At 34.5% G+C, this 18,049-nt stretch overlaps 1 protein-coding gene across 1 annotated transcript; it reads left to right on the forward strand.

Annotated features, from left to right (window-relative positions):
- The first annotated feature begins 381 nt into the window (after positions 1-381).
- Positions 382-16,433, forward strand: LOC104103384 (potassium channel SKOR-like). The gene is made up of 13 exons (XM_009611282.4): positions 382-942; positions 6,907-7,131; positions 7,403-7,466; positions 7,970-8,309; positions 10,789-11,084; positions 12,041-12,121; positions 12,810-12,908; positions 13,311-13,532; positions 13,662-13,850; positions 14,222-14,297; positions 14,378-14,672; positions 15,570-15,691; positions 16,036-16,433. The coding sequence occupies exons 1-13, from the start codon at positions 710-712 to the stop codon at positions 16,275-16,277; spliced, it is 2,484 nt and encodes an 827-aa protein (XP_009609577.1). The 5' UTR covers positions 382-709; the 3' UTR covers positions 16,278-16,433.
- The last annotated feature ends 1,616 nt before the right edge of the window (positions 16,434-18,049 follow it).

The raw sequence follows: 18,049 nt of genomic DNA on the forward strand, positions 1-18,049 counted from the left end.
TGTAAGATTAATCGTGTTCACTCATAAAGAGGGTCACGTGTTGAAAAACTTATCATTTTAGTCCCTAGGGACAAATTTAGCTTACTTTTATAGCGACAAAGATAAATCTAACCCAGCTATTAACTAAAGGTAAAGTTAGATCATTTTGCAAAAATTAAGAGGCAAATTAGACATTTTTCGTGTCTAACAAACATGAAACATAAAATATGATAGAGAGAGTATTTAATTTACTTTTCTGCGGGAACAACTGTACGCTTATTACATCACATTCAGTACAACTGTATGGTATACACGTAACGCCAACGATTTTTTATTTTACTAGTTTGGATTATTTAAAAACGTATATAGATAGAGAAATTAATAATTGCGGCAGAGTTTGAGTTTCATATAAATACCTCTTCCCTCCTCCTCCCCTTTTCTCCAAAAAGTTCACCCTCTGAATAAAATCTCTGTCTAAATCTCAGGCTCGTCTATCTATAGCCATAGATTAGACAATTTTCTCGTGAAATCAATATTTTCAATTCTTCAGGATATTTCTCTTTACTCCAAAGAACTTTCTAGATGTTCAATACAAGGACGATGATCGATATCAGTCAACGCATTTGATACATTACTAGGAAAATCGATTCCAGTTGCTGCAAAAACAGAGAAATATTTACTTTAACGAACAGTGTGAGATTGATCTGTGAATTTTGTAGTGCGGTTGAAGATGTCGATGATGAGGAGAGAAGTAGAGGAAGAGAGGAATATTAGTAGAAGAGATTCAGGCGCAGAGTATAAGATGGAGGATTTAAGGAAACCGTCGAGAAGTAGTAGGCGATTCGCGTTAATGGAGAAGGAGCTAGGACTGGACTCCAGTACTCACTCCAGGTTTAGCAGAGAAAACGTCATCAATGGCATCAAAGGCCTCTCCCAAGGTTCCGTTATTTATCCCGATGACAGGTACTCTCTCTCTCTCTCTCTCTCTCTCTCTCTCTCTCTCTCTCTCTCTCTCTCTCTCTCTCTCTCTCTCTCTCTCTCTCTCTCTTTACTTGGTTGAAAAGAGGCTGTTAATTGGAAGAGAAACGTAAAAATTACTGTCTCAGTAGCTTTGCAGAAAAACAATGGCGACTTGTTATTTTTGAGTGTCAGAGAAGAATCATTTACGTGTGAGAAAAGCGTTATTCCCGGCGAGGATTTTGCGTATTAGGTGTGCGAGGGGACCTATGGACATTCGAGAAGATTCATTGGGTTTAGGGAGAACATTCACCATTAGTTTGACTCTATAAGACTATTGGTGCTACTCATATTAATTACTTCATCTTCAAATTTCCAGTTACATAAATACTGCTGTATATATTAGTAGTGCTTAGCATTCTTCTACAAGTAAAAATTTAATACAAGCATAGAAGTAACATTCTTTCTATATGTAACACACTTTCAAAAAATGTGTTACATAAATAATTAGTTTATTTCAAAAAAATTATATATTTTGCGGATCGAAGAAGAGACAGATCAAAATATGGTGCGAAAAATCCCAAATCGATATGAATGGAATATGTCTCTGGAACTCATTTTTTTGAAATTTGAAAATAAATTTTTTTTATTTACTCAATTTAATGAGAAGATTTTATAGTCACTCAAATAAAAGTACCCGCAAAAGCTTTTAAACTCTATGTGAGTTTCAAAGTCTTTTTTTCCTCAAATTTTGTGCCGAATCAAACTATGTCATATATAATTGAAATGGAGGGAGTGCTCGGTTTTGCGTAAAATTTACTCCCTCCGTCCCCTTTGATAGTTCGGCTTTAACTTGATACTCCCCGTAAGAAATCATTTACTCCCTTTGTGACTTGATTCGGAATATGAGGGTCAAAGTTCTTAATTTTAACCATAAAATTAGACATAGATTTTTTTATTTTTTTTTGAAATAAAATTTATATATTTGAAAATTACATAGAAAGAATCATAACAACTTATATTTTAAAATACTTTTAAAATATTTAAGAAACTCATGGTCAAAAATAAATATTGTAGACTCCCCAAATAGTAACGTAGACACATAAAATGAAATAGAGGGAGTACCATATATACTCGTGTTGCGTGTTCAATGAAATTAAATTTCTACAAAATATTTAATGCACATAAATAAATTGCCAGAAAAATGTGTTTGAATAAATAAAAATAATAATTCCTCATTTTAATCTCAAAAGTTTGTTGTTGCATTACTTGTCATAATTATCAGATTATTTTTACTGCAGTAATATCATTATCAAGAAGGATATATTGATTTAATAGTGATGATTAAGGATTAGTCTAATAATGTTATGAGAATTAAAAAGTCTGTTAAGAATTTTACGATTTCTTTAATTTTTATTGAAAAAAATACATATATATGACCTAACTAAAGGAAGTTCGTCAGCTTAGCTTATAAAACGAAATGTGTCACTGTAAGAAACTACAAACAGAAGCCGAATAAATCTTCTGGCCATGAATTTGGTTCCCCCTCTATCAAGTTTTGCAGTTTGGACCTTTGGTCCTTTAAATGGTTACTCATATACCTTCGTTTTGGATTGCCTAATCCATTTCACCATCACAATACAGACTAATCTTTGCATATCATGTGATAATACATGATGCATTTAAGTAGGGTGTACAAATAGAATCGGAAAAATCGCATCAAATCGAAAAGTCAAACTAAACCGATTAAATAACCCGACTAGGTTTGGTTTGATTTGGTTTGGTATTAAGTAAAAAAACTCGAATCAAACCGACATATAAATATATACTAATTTTTATATATACTTTTAAGCTTTTATATAGAATTTTCTTTAAAAAATATCTAGAAATATTTAGAATTTTCTTACGGGATATAATATTTTATAAAAATATGAAGTGTTCCATATTTATTAACCTTAAATAATGGGTTGTATGATTACTTTCTTATTAAGTGTTACTGAAATACGTCAATCTCTTTGTTCTTTCATATTCATATGTCAAGATCTATTAAATTCTTATATTATTTAGGTATCTCTTTATTCGAATTTGAAGTGGTTATTATTATTTAAGCATCATATTAATTTTTATGTTTAATCATTAAATTCGGTTAACGTTGAAAGTGTACATCAACGAAAAATTATTGTCAGACGACTAAAAACTATCATATGTTACTAAGTAAATTATCGCATAATAATATTTAATAGATAATATGTTTGTCAATTTTTTAAATTTTTACTAAATATATATTTACTTATCAAAAATTTAACAAAGTAAGATTGAAATAATATTTAAGTAACAAAAAACCCAAAAAATCGGTCAAAACCGAACCAATCCAAACCGATATAGTTGGTTTGGTTTGGTTTTGAGAAAAATCGAACCAACCCGGTCTATATATACCCCTACATTTAAGGGCTTAATTGTTGTTAACACAATTTTTTTTTATAAAAAAAGCAAGGAGAAAAAAACCCGAAAAATCGGTCAAAACCGAACCAATCCAAACCGATATAGTTGGTTTGATTTGGTTTTGAGAAAAATCGAACCAACCCGATCTATATACACCCCTAGCTTAATTGTTGTTAACACAATTCTTTTTTGAAAAAAAGCAAGGAGAAAAAAGAAAAAGAAAAAGACTTTTATTGCAGATAAGCTACCTGCCTGCCTCTCCTCCTATCATGTTACAACTGCACCTGAAAGGCTGAAAGCAACATTTGAGAATTGTCATTTATCAGCCGTTCTTTTTTTGTTTCCTTTTTTCTTTTATATATATGTTTAATTGAATTTATTTTTCAATATTAATATTTATATTAATTCATTTGTTAGTGTCCACGTGTAATTTAACCTACCACTGATTTAAGGATAAATCACAAACAACCATTTCAAATTTAATTAAGGGGTCCACTCCAGTGGTCACCTTTCTTAGACTTCTCAAGTAGTAGCTTTTGTGAGTTTGGTTCGATTGGATCTAGACTAACGAAACTTGAAGACAAAAAAATAATCGGCGAGAGGCTCCACCTGCACTCTTATGTATACGTTGCTACATGTGAAAATGCTGGAGTTTGGTGGGATTGTACAAGTATGATGATTATTCAACAAATTGTTAATACAGATTGATTTTCATACATAACCATGCAAAGATTATTTGCACTAGTCAAGTTCAAGAGGTCAATTTTATAATAACTTCTATAGTACGTCTTGATTGGTAATTTGAAGGAAAAAAAATGGCAAGTTAGTTGCTAAAACAGATTATAGAATGCTAAGAGAATAAATTGTCCCTTTTGGTGATATGAGCGTATTGTTGTTTGTATTATTTCATCCATTCTTATTTAACTTGTTTATAGTATTTCATAAATAAATAGTTGAAAAATATGTACGGTAATAATGTGGTATAATTCGATAAAGAATTGATTTTATTTGGACTAGTGGATCCGGAGTTTAAGTAGAGAGATTTGAGGAGGAGGAGGAGGGAGAAGAAAAAGGAGAAAAGTAGCAACAAGATAAATAAGAGAAATCAGAAAAAAGAAGCAGAAGATCACGAGATTTATGGGCTAGAAGAAAAGAAGAGCTGCTAGTGGGTTGACAGGGTGGAATACCGTGGATTGCATTGCTGCTTAGAGCTGAGACACTAAATGTAACACCTCAAACTTAAAATAAAGTATCAAATACTGGGTATATAAGTTAACAAGCGTTAGACCTTAGTAACGCGTTTTAAACCCGTGAAGGCCCAGGTTCAGAGCGGATAATATCACTAGCGAGTTGTGTTTATATTGTCCGCTCTGAGCCTGAGCCCACTAGTGATATTGTCCGCTCTGAGCCCGTTAGTAATATTGTCCGCTCTGGGCCTGAGCTCTCGCGAGTTTAAAACGCGTCACTAAGGTCTAACGCATGGTAACTTATATACCCAACATTCCTCTTGTGTTTTGCCAATGTGAAACTAAAGTTTGGGGTGTTACAGTAAAGTAAAGTGTGACATGAAAGCATTGTGCGCAATCAATGGCGTTAAGTTTAATTATTAGTGACGTTACAAAAATTAAATTTACAAAGAAACATCATAGTAATAAAAGCTGAATTTAACTTATTTACCCTTAGAGGCGAGGTTCATAGGTCCCCAATAATTTCAAAAAAATACTATATGTATATATGTGTACATATCTTAAACGGAAAAGGGTCAGAAATGCCCTTAACGTATTAGAAATGACTCAAAAATGCCCTTCTTCCACCTATGAGTTCAAATTTGCCCTTAATGTTATTTTTAGGCTTAAAAATGCCCCTCTCTTAACGGAAAGATGACATGGCATTGATGGCCATTTTAATATTAAGGGCAAATTTGAACCCATAGGTGGAAGAAGGGCATTTTTGAGCCATTTCTAATACGTTAAGGGTATTTCTGACCCTTTTCCGTTTTAATTAAACATGTAGCATTTATTTAGTCTGGAAAAAAGTGATTTTTTTTTTTACTAAAAACTGAAAAAATGAAAATATTTTTTTTTTCTAGTTTTTACAAAAAAAACTACTTTAAAACAAGCTAAAAAATATTTTCTAAAATAATATTTTTGTAAAAACCGAAAAATAATTTTCTAAAGTAATATTTTTGTAAAAGCTGAAAAAAAATATTTCCTCTTCTTCTTCCTTATTTGTTTGTCCACATGCTTTCTGAGTTCATTTTTTATATATTTTAGTTCTTCTAATGAGTTAGTACATCAAAACTGAAATATTTTTGTTTTTTTTTCAGTTTTTAGTAAAAACAAATTCACTTTTTTCCAGACTAAATAAATGCTACATGTTTAATTAAAATATCATTTTTCAGAAAGGCAATCTATTCCTAAATAAATGCTACATGTTTAACTAAATAAATGCTACATTTTCCGAGACTAATGAATTTTATTTTACTAAAAACTGAAAAAAACGAAAATATTTCAGTTTTGATATACTGACTCATTAGAAGAACTAAAATATATAAAAAATGAACTCAGAAAGCATATGGACAAATAAGGAAGGAAGAAGAAGAGGAAATATTTTTTTTCAGCTTTTACAAAAACATTACTTTAGAAAATTGCTTTTCAGTTTTTACAAAAATATTATTTTAGAAAATATTTTTCAGCTTTTTTTAAAGCAGTTTTTTTGTAAAAACTGGAAAAAAAATATTTTCATTTTTTTCAGTTTTTAGTAAAAAAATTCACTTTTTTCAGACTAAATAAATGCTACATGTTTAATTAAAATGCCCATCAATGCCATGTCATCTTTCCGTTAAGAGAGGAGTATTTTATGCCTAAAAATAACATTAAGGGTAAATTTGAACTCATAGGTGGAAGGAGGGCATTTTTGAGTCATTTCTAATACGTTAAGGGCATTTCTGACCCTTTTCCGTATCTTAAATAACATGTATATATATTTTGATTGGCACCATAACACTTAACTTTTAAAAAATTGCATTGGTTGTTGGGAGTCACAACTTGACTTTAGTGCACTTGCCGGAGTTTGATTCTTGCTCCGGCATTTTATTCGATAGTAGTGCTACCGCCACTTTCAAATCTTAGGTCCGCCGCAATATATACTCACACTGTAAATAAAAATTTGTGCTATTAGTACAGATTAACTTGTGGTGGTGGAGAACAAGTTTTATAATTCAGACACTAATTTTATTTTTTTAATGATTACATATTATTATCTTTTAGGTAGAAATGTATTAACTCATAAAATGAAATGTGTTAACTTGATAATTTTTTTTACAAATAACTCTCATTTTACTCTTTGTAATACATCATTCAATAATGGAAAGAAAATTATGAAAGTTTTTTTATTTTCGTCAGTTGCTTTCTCTATTCTAGTAAATTATTTTCGCGCCAAAAGTGGTTTCATATCTCTTACCTCCTTTAAGCCTCAGGGAAAATTTCTTTGACATTTCAAACTGATAATCTAGAAAACTTGATGCAGGTGGTACAAGATATGGGAGAAGTTTATCCTGCTTTGGGCGATTTATTCATCTTTTTTTACTCCAATGGAGTTTGCATTCTTCACGGGATTGCCCAGGAAACTTTTTCTCTTAGACATTTGTGGCCAAATAGCTTTTCTTGTCGACATAGTCATGCAATTCTTTGTAGCTTACAGAGATAGTCAGACCTACAAGATGGTGCATAAACGAACCCCTATTGCTCTTCGGTCAGTCCCCTTTTTCCTCATACTTTACTATTTTGCACAAAGATAGTGACGAATTCTACCATCGTTTCGCAGGTTGGGCAGAACCTAGTGTTTCATGGCCGAATCTAGTATATACGTGTTAAAAACAAATATAGATAAAGTTATATAAACATTTCAGAATCCATCCTATAGTTTCAAAACTCTCTGCGTCTAAATTCTGAATCCACCACCTAGAGGGATGCAACAGAAGGTATGCCTTTTAAGTACTTTAGCTGATCTTCTCTCATTGCAGGTACTTGAAAACTCATTTTATCTTGGATTTTCTCAGTTGCATGCCGTGGGATAACATTTATAAGGTACACTTTTTAATTCCCTAGCACCATTTAATCAGTCAATCTTTTACTTAATTTTGGACATCCGCCAGATGTTCTAGAAAATGCAAAGCAAACCAGTATTTGGAAGTTATTAGAGAATATGATAATGATGAACAATAGGGAGGATTAAACTGCTGTTTGGTGACATTCATTTAAAAATTTGCTCATCTCTCCATAGCTTGTAAATGTAAGCATCCATTCTTGAGAGGCTCAGAGGCATAACTATACTTAAATAAATTGATAAGCTCACTTGTCTTAATATGCTCCTCTCTCCATTAACTTCCATGCAACCTAGTAAAGAGAAACGAAAGCTTTCTTGTCAGCAAGACAATGGAGTGGAAGCTCTTTTTTTCTACTTTATTTCCTATTAGTTATACTCTTGGCGAAGACCAAAATTTTAAATGAACTGATACCTGCATTTCATGTTAGATACTTGGTTCAAGTAGTGCTTTTTAAACTAACGCTGCTCCATTTGAAATAATCAGGCTGCTGGCAAAAAAGAGGGATTGAGATACCTTTTATGGATTAGGTTATGCAGGGTGCGCCGAGTCAATGACTTTTTTCAGAAGATGGAGAAAGATATTCGGATCAATTTTCTCTTCACTAGGATATTAAAACTTATCGTTGTTGAACTCTATTGCACGCATACAGCAGCTTGCATCTTTTACTTTTTGGCTACCACTCTGCCTGAAGAGAAAGAAGGTTACACATGGATTGGGAGTTTGACCCTGGGAGACTACAGTTATTCACACTTTAGAGAGATTGATCTCTGGAGGCGATACATCACTTCTCTGTATTTTGCAATTGTCACTATGGCAACTGTGGGTATGTCTATTGCTTCCTTTCAAGTTTCACTGTCTTAAATATCTAAAAAGTATATTCCAGTTCTAAAACGGATGGTGCAGACATTTTGCCTGCAAAGATACTTCTTATTTTGTGTCATATGATATAAGTTGTGTCTCTAGATTTCATTTGACAATTATAAAGTTCTCACACCCCGAAGTTGAAGTTCAACATGTGGCAGTTTCCATCCAGGACTAGAACTGAAACCTTTGCCCTCCAATTTGTGTTCATTTTATCTTCTATGGACTAGATTAAGTTTAGGATTTTTTTTTTTTTGATAAGGTAAAGGTTTCATTAATAAGGTACGAAGATGGTACAACAAGTTACAAAAAACACCCCAAAACAACCATATCCTACAGAACTCCTAGTAGATCCAGAAACTCAAAAAACTGTTGTTATTCCACTGATACACTGCTTTTACACCAATAAAACAAGCTGTGAATACATTTGTTTCTAATTCTAAAAATGTGCTCCCTGTGTCCTTCAAAACAAGCCCGATTCCTTTCCAGCCATAAAGTCCAGAAGATGCATAATAGGATGGTTCTCCATATTTGCTTCAGTCTTCTAGGTACTCTTTCATTATGCCACTCTTCCAACAAGCTCCTAACAATCTGTGGCATTACCCAAGAGATTCCACAGATGTTTAAGAATAAATCCCAGCATTGTCTAGCAATTCTACAATGAAGCAAAGTATGATTCACTGATTCTAGATCTCCTTCACACAGATAGCATCTATTGCTAAGATTAAAACATCTTTTTTGCAAATTATCTTGCGTCAAACATGCTTCCCAGGTTGCTATCCAGCCAAAGCATGCCACCTTGACTGGAGCTTTTGTCTTCCATATCATCTTCCATGGCCAATTATTAACCCTGTGACTTGACTTCTTAATCAGCATATTATAACAGCTTCTGACTGAAAACTTTTTATCCTTATCCTCTGGCCAGATCAGTGCATCCACCTTACTATGATTAATTGAGACTGAGTCAAGCTGCTGAAGTAAGAAACAGTAGTCATCTACCTCCCAGTCGTTCAAGTTTCTTCTGAGCTCCACTTTCCATCCTGTCTCTGTGTAAAAATCAGCAATCACACCACCCTTATTAACAGAGTAACTGAATAGAGTAAGCATTCCTCCCCTATCCATAAATCTGTCCAGAATTTAATTCTTTGCCCATTCCCAACTTCCAGCTTAGTAAATTTCAGAAATTCTTCCCAAAGTTTACTAATACACTTCCAAATGCCTCCTTTTGCGTTCAAGTGTAAAGAGGAAGGTCTCCAAGCAGTCTTGATTCCATAAATAGCATTGATCAGCTTCTTCCATACCTTATCCCCTTCATGAGTAAATCTCCATAACCATTTAAAAAGTAAGCTCTTTCAAATTCCTTATCCCCAAGCCACCCCCTTCTTTATCATTCAACACCACTTGCCATTTGACTAAATGCATTTTCTTTTTAGTAGCATTGCCATTCCATAGAAAATTATTCCTTATGGTGTTTATCTTTTTCTCCACTGCAACAGGCATAGCAAAGAGGGCCATCAGGTAGGTTGGCATTCCATCTAACACACTTTTTATCAATGTGACTCTACCTCCCATAGATAAATATTGTTTCTTCCAGGGAACCAGTTTATTTGCACATCTATCCAAGACCCCTTGCCACATGTTCTGATCATTTTTTCTAGCACCCAGAGGTATCCTCAACTGCAGGTCTGAATTGGTAACCTCATCCTATATCGGATGTCTGAATCATAGAAGTATCCTCAACTGCAGGTCTGAAATAGTACAAAGTAATATGGTTTGGCTGACAGTGGTAGTGCTTGTTATGGCTTTTCAATCTATTCTAATCCTCTAAAGGGAGCTCTAACCTTTATACCTTTAGATTTGCCTAAGTAATCATTCTTTTCCAATTAATCCACTATTTATGCATGTTTTGAGCGTATCAACGAAACTGAATGCGTGACACCCGGTGGATCTCAAAATATGCATGTTTCATTTCTGTTTCCGAGATGTCCTGTTATCTTTATTTACAAATAATCAATTTGGCAGCGTTGAACTGAGTAGTCATAAAAATTGAATGATTGTATGTGCACATCAAGTTATCACTAGTATCATGCATGAGATCTTATCTACATCCCCTTCCCTGCACCAAGAAAAAGATAAAAGAGGAAATAGGTAAACCAAAAAATAGGAAGATAGTACTGTTGAATATGGATAAATATAAATATTCATAAATTGGTACTGCTAAGAGGAATAATTTAACCAGAAGAAATTATTTGAAGGCTATATAAAAAGAAGTCGTTTGTTTTGAAAAAAAATCATACATTTTGAAGGAAGATTTCTTTTCTTTCGTCATGCTAAGTATTAATTTGAACATTCTCTTCCTAATTCATGACATTCTTTATATACCTTTTCTGGATATGCAATCACATCCTACTAATAGTAGAAGGTGTATTTCGGTCCTACAGGCTATGGTGACATACATGCAGTCAATCTGAGGGAAATGATATTCGTAATGGTTTATGTCTCTTTTGACATGATTCTTGGTGCTTATTTGATCGGTAATATGACAGCACTGATTGTCAAGGGATCAAAAACTGTCCGATACAGGGATAAAATGACAGATCTTATGAACTATATGAACAGAAATAGACTCGGAAGAGAAATTCGTACTCAAATTAAAGATCACTTGCGATTACAATATGAAAGCGCTTACACTGATGCAGCTGTTCTTCAGGACCTTCCCATCTCAATCCGTGCCAAGGTAAATAAACAAAAGGAAAAATCTCCATGTAACTGATTGTTTGCATGGCCCTATATTCATTGAATTTCAAGTACTCTAGGACATTAGAATCAGCTAGTTTCAATTCTTTGAATTGCTGGGTTTCTTTTTTGTTTTCCTCACTTAAAGTGCTATATTTGGAACATACGAGTTAATTACGAGTTAGTTTTCCTTTGTTACAGGTGGAGAGATTAATAGGTATGTAAAAAAAAGTGGCGGATCTATAACTTAGATGTCGTGGGTTCTGAAATATAAATCTAATTCTGTCACACACAGACAAATAAATGTATATGTATGTGGTCGGGCAGTTGTTACAACATTGCAGGTCACTAATTATGCGAGAAGGAATTTCGCTACCGTAGGACGGTTTTCAGTTCCGTAAGTCTGTTGCGAGAGATCATTCATTGGTAACACAATTATCTGGTTATGCACCTAAGGTTGTGGCCTAGTGATCAATGAAGTGGCTTGAGAACCATGAGGTCTCATGTTCAAATCCCGAAGACAAAAAACACTAGGTGATTTCTTCCAATCTGTTCAAGCCTTGGTGGACAGAGTTACCTGGTACCTGTTGCTGGTAGGAGGTAGCAAGTATCCCGTGCAACTAGTCGAGGTTCGCACAAGCTGGCCTGGACACCACGGTTATAAAAAACAATTTTCTGGTTGTGCTATTTTGGGATTTGTTAATAGGGTTGGAGCAGAAAGCATTAGGTTTTCCACACCCACAGAGCCCCTCTGGAATTATCATAGGGTAGAAAAAACCACACATTGTGACTTTAAAAGAAGCAAGATACTATGCATGAATATTTTTTGGGTGGGGGGTTATTTACATCTAAAGTTTGTAATCTTTCTTGCCTTTTATTTTGACCTTTGCTTTTCACTGCCGATGCATATAGCATTCGCTCAGTAACACTATGACAAAAACTTCAACCTTTTTGCAGATATCCCAGACATTATATCAGTCTTGCATTGAAAATATTCCTCTTTTCAGGGGCTGCTCCTCAGAATTCATAAGTCAAATTGTAAGTTACTTTCTTGGTCAATCATTGTTATTTTAATCTCAAAACAGTGTTTCTATCCTCCTCTCTTTTCTGAAGAGGTCTTTTCATTTTCACACTAATTGAGATCCATGGTACTATATGAGATACTTTGCCACACCTCTAGAAAAGGATGGCTTTTATATATAGATCCTCATCACTTGCTATACTGATCCCTGAAGCTGAAAAAGAATAGAAGGCCCACACCATATGTTCCATAGTGAGTCAATAATCTAACATCTGGTCTTTGCTTATGTTCTAAATTTTATAAACGGCTTAGATAATACGTCTTTAGTTCAAGTTCGCCTGCTTAATTAAATTGTATAGCAGGTCGTACTTCTTCAATGTGCTTAATGAGTTTTACCTGTTTTACTTTCCCCCAAGGAGAGGCAAGATTGGGATACTAGGTTGATAACATATTTGAAGAACTGGTCCTAGGTAACTTTATTGGGGTTTTTTTCTGCATGTAGACATGCTTTTCTGCCTTTTCAACCTGCATTGTCACACTCCGCTAAACAATTTGACATGCATGCTTCTTCTCTCTACTCTTAATTAATGTATATCTTTGAATTCTTGCCTCCTCACACCTTTCTGTTTGATTATTATTGGGCCCAGTTAAAGAAGATAAATCTAGTGCTGATTGAGAGTTACTGATTTTTTGAAAACAATTCAGGTAACTCGAGTGCGTGAAGAATTTTTCCTTCCAGGAGAAGTGATCATGGAACAAGGGCATGTCATAGACCAACTTTATTTTGTCTGTCATGGTGTTCTGGTACATCGTTCTACTATTATTATTGCTGCTCCATATTTCGAGAATCAATGTTATGGCTGCTCAGTATTTACTACCGTGCACCTTTTATGCTATAATAAGCTTATATTATTTTGTCGGCTTAGAAAATGTATTTTCTACCATGTGTTAGCTTAGGTTTTCAAACCTTTATCACTGGTTTCTGGATCTATTCATGGACTTGGTTCCCAAATTGTAGGTAGGAAATTGTTAGACTGTGATGGTGTGATCAGAAACTCTAGAAAAGGAGAGAAAATAGCTGCCTGTTTTCTAGTTTTCCATTGCTCCAACCTTTTCACAAATATTACAACTGCCGAATTGTCTAATCATGTTTGACGTCAAGTTGCAGCTAATAGTTTGAGACTTATTGTGGTTATCTTGGTCCAGGAGGAAATTGGTATAGGGAAAGATGGGTCAGAAGAGACAGTAGCACTTCTTGAGCCAAATAGCTCGTTTGGGGAAATATCCATTCTTTGCAACATTCCACAACCATATACTGTCCGTGTTTGTGAACTCTGCAGACTCATACAGATTGATAAGCAATTGTTTTCAAATATTTTGGAGATCTACTTTCATGACGGGAGAAGAATTTTGACTAACTTATTAGAGGTAATCTGTCTTAGGTGGCATACCGTTCTTGACCCTTACTAATTGTATTTCTCCTTTTGGAAATTAACTGCTTTTGCATTAGAACTACCTATGGACTCAAAAGGCCTAAAAGCAGTCTTAAACTGACAGGGAAAGGAATCTGATCTTCGTGTGAAGCAAGTGGAGTCAGATATTACATTCCATATTGGGAAACAAGAGGCTGAGCTTGCTTTGAAAGTGAATAGTGCAGCTTATCATGGTGATTTGCACCAGCTGAAGAGTCTGATCCGAGCTGGAGCTGATCCCAACAAGAAAGATTATGATGGAAGATCTCCTTTGGTATGGGTTTAGCCAATGGAAACATATATTATTTCTGTTCCATTACTTCTTCTCGATTTTCTGACGAGTTGTTTATTTTACAAAAAGTTTGTTATGAGTAGCTATTGTCAGTTCATGAGTGGGATTTTCTTTTTGTTCATAATCAGTTTTGTTTCCAAGCTCATGAATTTCTTTCTTGGGTGTGCAAATTAGTAAATCATAGAGCACGGTTTGGAAGGATTCTCCTTTAAGGAATATGGGTTATTAAGTTTCAGGTGCTGCTTATCAAAATACTGATTCTGTCTAAGAAAAATAAGCAAACCAAATGAGTCTAAAATAAGGCTGAAGATAGAGTGAACAAATATTCCTAATCAAGGTTTTGTTATGAACAGCATCTTGCAGCGTCCAGAGGATATGAAGACATCTCTCTTTTCCTTATCCAAGAAGGTGTTGATCTCAATGCTTCAGGTAAGTTTTCCAAACTGAACTTCACCTGTGAACTTCCTTCTTCTCAAATATAATTGTAACTCATGCTCTTCTCCAAATAGACAATTTTGACAACACACCGCTGTTTGAAGCTATCAAGAATGGACACGATCGTGTTGCTTCATTACTTGTTAAGGAAGGTGCTTTCTTGAAGATCGAAAATGCTGGTAGCTTTTTGTGTGTGTTGGTTGCAAAAGGGGATTCAGATCTACTACGAAGGCTGTTGTCCAATGGTATTGATCCAGACTCTAAAGACTATGATCACCGAACACCACTCCATGTAGCGGCTTCTCAAGGATTATTCACGATGGCAAGATTGCTTCTGGGAGCTGGTGCTTCTGTTTTCTCAAAAGACAGGTACCAGCTAATTATTGCTACATTATTGTAGTCACTTCTTACGCTCAGTATGGAATCTTTAGTTTAGAGCAAGCTACCTTTTGTCATACACTTAAGGTAGACTTACGTGCCTAATTTGTTGGGAAACATGAAAATTACTTTATATTGTTGCTATCAGTATTTGAAAATTCTTATAAGAGAGTAATTTATTTCCTGTTGATTGTTGAATCTTGCATCCGGTTCCAAATGTAGTGAAATGGATAGTGCAAATTCATATAGCCAACCCCAACTAGCTTGGGAGTTGGGATTGAGGCATAATTATGTTCTTGAATCTTGCGTCCTTTAACCTATCAACTACAACTGAGAACTTTTACTCTTACTATTTTTTGAATTATAGCATAGTAATGCCCAATCAATTTGAGATTCATGCTTTTAAAATTAACTGCTTCAATTCCAGGCTTGTGAAAAGTGAGATTTTCTGTTCACTAATCAGTGAAATCGTAAGTTAGACAATTGCTTTTCGTATTTTTCCTGTCATCGACTTAACGAGATAGAGACGAATCAAGAATGTGAATGAATTCTCAAACATGAGGAAAGATCCCAACACAATTTTCTTGAGGTTAAACCTGTTATAAAAATATCTCTTTGATGACCTACGAGAGCTTGTTGTTAAGTCCATCATGGTTCAAGCTCAAAATGCCTTGTATTGTACATGATCACTGGAGACATGGGGTAGTTTTATTTCTAGGTCGAGCTTATTAGATTCTTAGTCAATTCTTCTCCTGAGCTTGGTGTAGTTTTTTTCCTTCAAGTTTTAAGGCTAATCGAGGTGAATCATCGTGGTTGCTCTTTAGCTGAATTGTGCATATCTGTGCTAGTTAGCCGCTTAAAACTTTAAGGGAACTTGTTATGTTGCAGATGGGGGAATACTCCATTTGATGAAGCTAGACTAAGTGGAAACAATCAATTGACCAAGCTTATGGAAGAAGCAAAATCAACTCAGATATCGGAATTCCCTATTGCTCCACACGAGATCTCAGGTATTACAAATGAACACTTTCACCAAATGCAATGGAAAAATATTTCTGTTTAGGAGTTTATAATAATACCCTTTATGTGGTACCTATATTTGATCTGGGAAACTCCCTTGCTTCACTCGCTCCCCTTTATTACTCACATAAACCAAAGACCAAAAAGCAAGAAAAAGTGACTTGAAGAGGAACAAGACAAGGGTTAACTGAATGTTCATTATTACCTGTAGGTCATCAATCATTACTCTTCTCCCAAAAGCTGAATAGCGGGGCTATAACTTCTTTTATTAGCTACATTTTTCTATTAGCTAAACTTTTTCAAGCTCGCTAACCATATAATCTGTGTATAACAGAAAAAATGCACCCACGGAAGTGTACTGTGTTTCATTTCCACCCATGGGAGCCCAAGGATCTCAGGAAACATGGTGTTGTACTGTGGATACCTAAGAGTATGGAAGAGCTCGTTACTACAGCATCGGAACAACTCAACTTTCCATCTGGCTCTTGTATTTTATCAGAAGATGCAGGTAAAATACTTGATATAGGTTTGATTTCTGATGGTCAGAAGTTGTACTTGATCAGTGAAACAACTTGAGAGTACCTCGTCTATATATAGTTATATCCTGTGTAGCTTTGGGGTTTGTATATATTGCAACCAAGTTGAAGATGAAATAGAATCTCTTGTAGTTAGTCATTGCTTTGAGTGATGATTTTTCAAATGAGATATAAATCCACTGTAGCAGTTTATGCTTCTCTAGTGTTATTTGTAGTTTTTTGGTACTTGTACCTTGCATTATCAATTTCTGTATTTGTAACATAAATCTACATTTTCCGGCTGAAGCCAGTCTTTGGGGCAGGATTCTGCCATTACTGCAATGTTTCCCTTTACTTGTCCAAAACACGAGCTTAATTAGATTCCATCTTCTGGCTGGCATTTTTCTGGCAGCCCGGTGCACAAAGCATCCCGCATTCACGTAGGGTCTGGAGAAAGGCCGTACCCCAAGGGTGTGACGTAGACAACTTACCTTAATGCAAGCATTAGTAGCTGCTTCCACGGTTTGAACCCGTGATTTATAGGTCACACAGAGACAACTTTACAATTCCTCCAAGGTCCCCTTCCTTCTGGCATTTTTCTATTTACTCCAATTTAATTAGAATGAACCGAGTGGACAGTAAGAAAATTATCACAAGCTCCGAAAGAGATCTTATATTGACTCTATTGAGATTAACATTGATTCAACATGACTGTCTTCTAAAATGATCTTATATTCACCCTGTTAACATTTATAGGTTGAATCAACATGATCTTGACTTGATCAAAACAAAAATATTTTAAACACATGGGTTGAAATTTGTGGCCAGACTTAGAAAGTGATGGTTAGATTACCAAAATGCAAAACCATGTGCTATTTCATATGCTATTGTCTTTCAGTCGTGCCCATTAAATGTCTTTTCAGTCTTTCAACACTATTCATCAACATTCAGGGTTTACCATTATTCTATATATGTAATGTATACACACACACATATATACACACAGTTAGAGGAGCTTTCTGCTAATTCAGCTCTCTGTAAAGGTCAAACCAATTCCAAGCTTTCATTTCTAAATTCTAAGTCCTTAGCGTTATCCTTCCTTTGGCAAAATATTACATAGATAAAAAATGATCAATTAAGGCAACCTGTAAGTCAAACACCATAACTTGCAGAAAACATTAAAGGTCTACTGATAAGCTCCAGTTCATGTGAACTTCAGAAAGGCTATCCTATGAATTATCAGATGCTTTTGATGAAGCATATATCCATAAACTTTCTCATAGTTTCAGCATGGATGATACAAAGAAAACAATGATTGATATTAAGGTGCCTTTCGGAAGAATCACACAAGACTTAGAAATTACTATATTCAAACACATTCAAGTTATTGTAACAGAAGATCTATTAAGGATAACTTAACTCGTGCAGAACATTATTTCTCTGTTAAATGTTATCAGTGATGCTGTGCATATGGACCTTTTTTTTAACTATTGCTTGGAAATGGTTTTGTCAATTGTAATGACATATTAATCTTAATTTCAAACATTTTCAATCTGGTGCTTCACAAATGGATTTCGATACTTTAACAGTAAAACCTTCTGTTCTGAATAATGGAATCTGGTTTTCAGCAAATTCAAAAGCTAAATAAGGTTTAGCCCACCAACATTACAAAATCATACTCACGCTACCTCAAACTGTTAGTTTATGCCTGAAGATGTCATCTGAAATGAATCTATAATTTAAAAAAAAATAAAAAATAAAAAATAAAAACACCTCCTGTCTTCTCTTCTGTAACTATCAAAAGTAAGAAAGTAAAAGAAACATCTAATACTA

Source organism: Nicotiana tomentosiformis, chromosome 5 (assembly GCF_000390325.3).
Source record: "Nicotiana tomentosiformis chromosome 5, ASM39032v3, whole genome shotgun sequence".
Classification (NCBI taxonomy): domain Eukaryota; kingdom Viridiplantae; phylum Streptophyta; class Magnoliopsida; order Solanales; family Solanaceae; genus Nicotiana; species Nicotiana tomentosiformis.

What these genes read in the sequence shown, in the direction of transcription:
- LOC104103384 (XM_009611282.4), top strand. Translation starts at nt 710, where the DNA reads ATGTCGATGATGAGGAGAGAAGTAGAGGAAGAGAGGAATATTAGTAGA. An exon ending in GTTATTTATCCCGATGACAG is followed by an intron (nt 943 to 6,906) that starts GTACTCTCTCTC and finishes AACTTGATGCAG; the next exon opens with GTGGTACAAGATATGGGAGA. An exon ending in TTTTGACTAACTTATTAGAG is followed by an intron (nt 13,533 to 13,661) that starts GTAATCTGTCTT and finishes TTAAACTGACAG; the next exon opens with GGAAAGGAATCTGATCTTCG.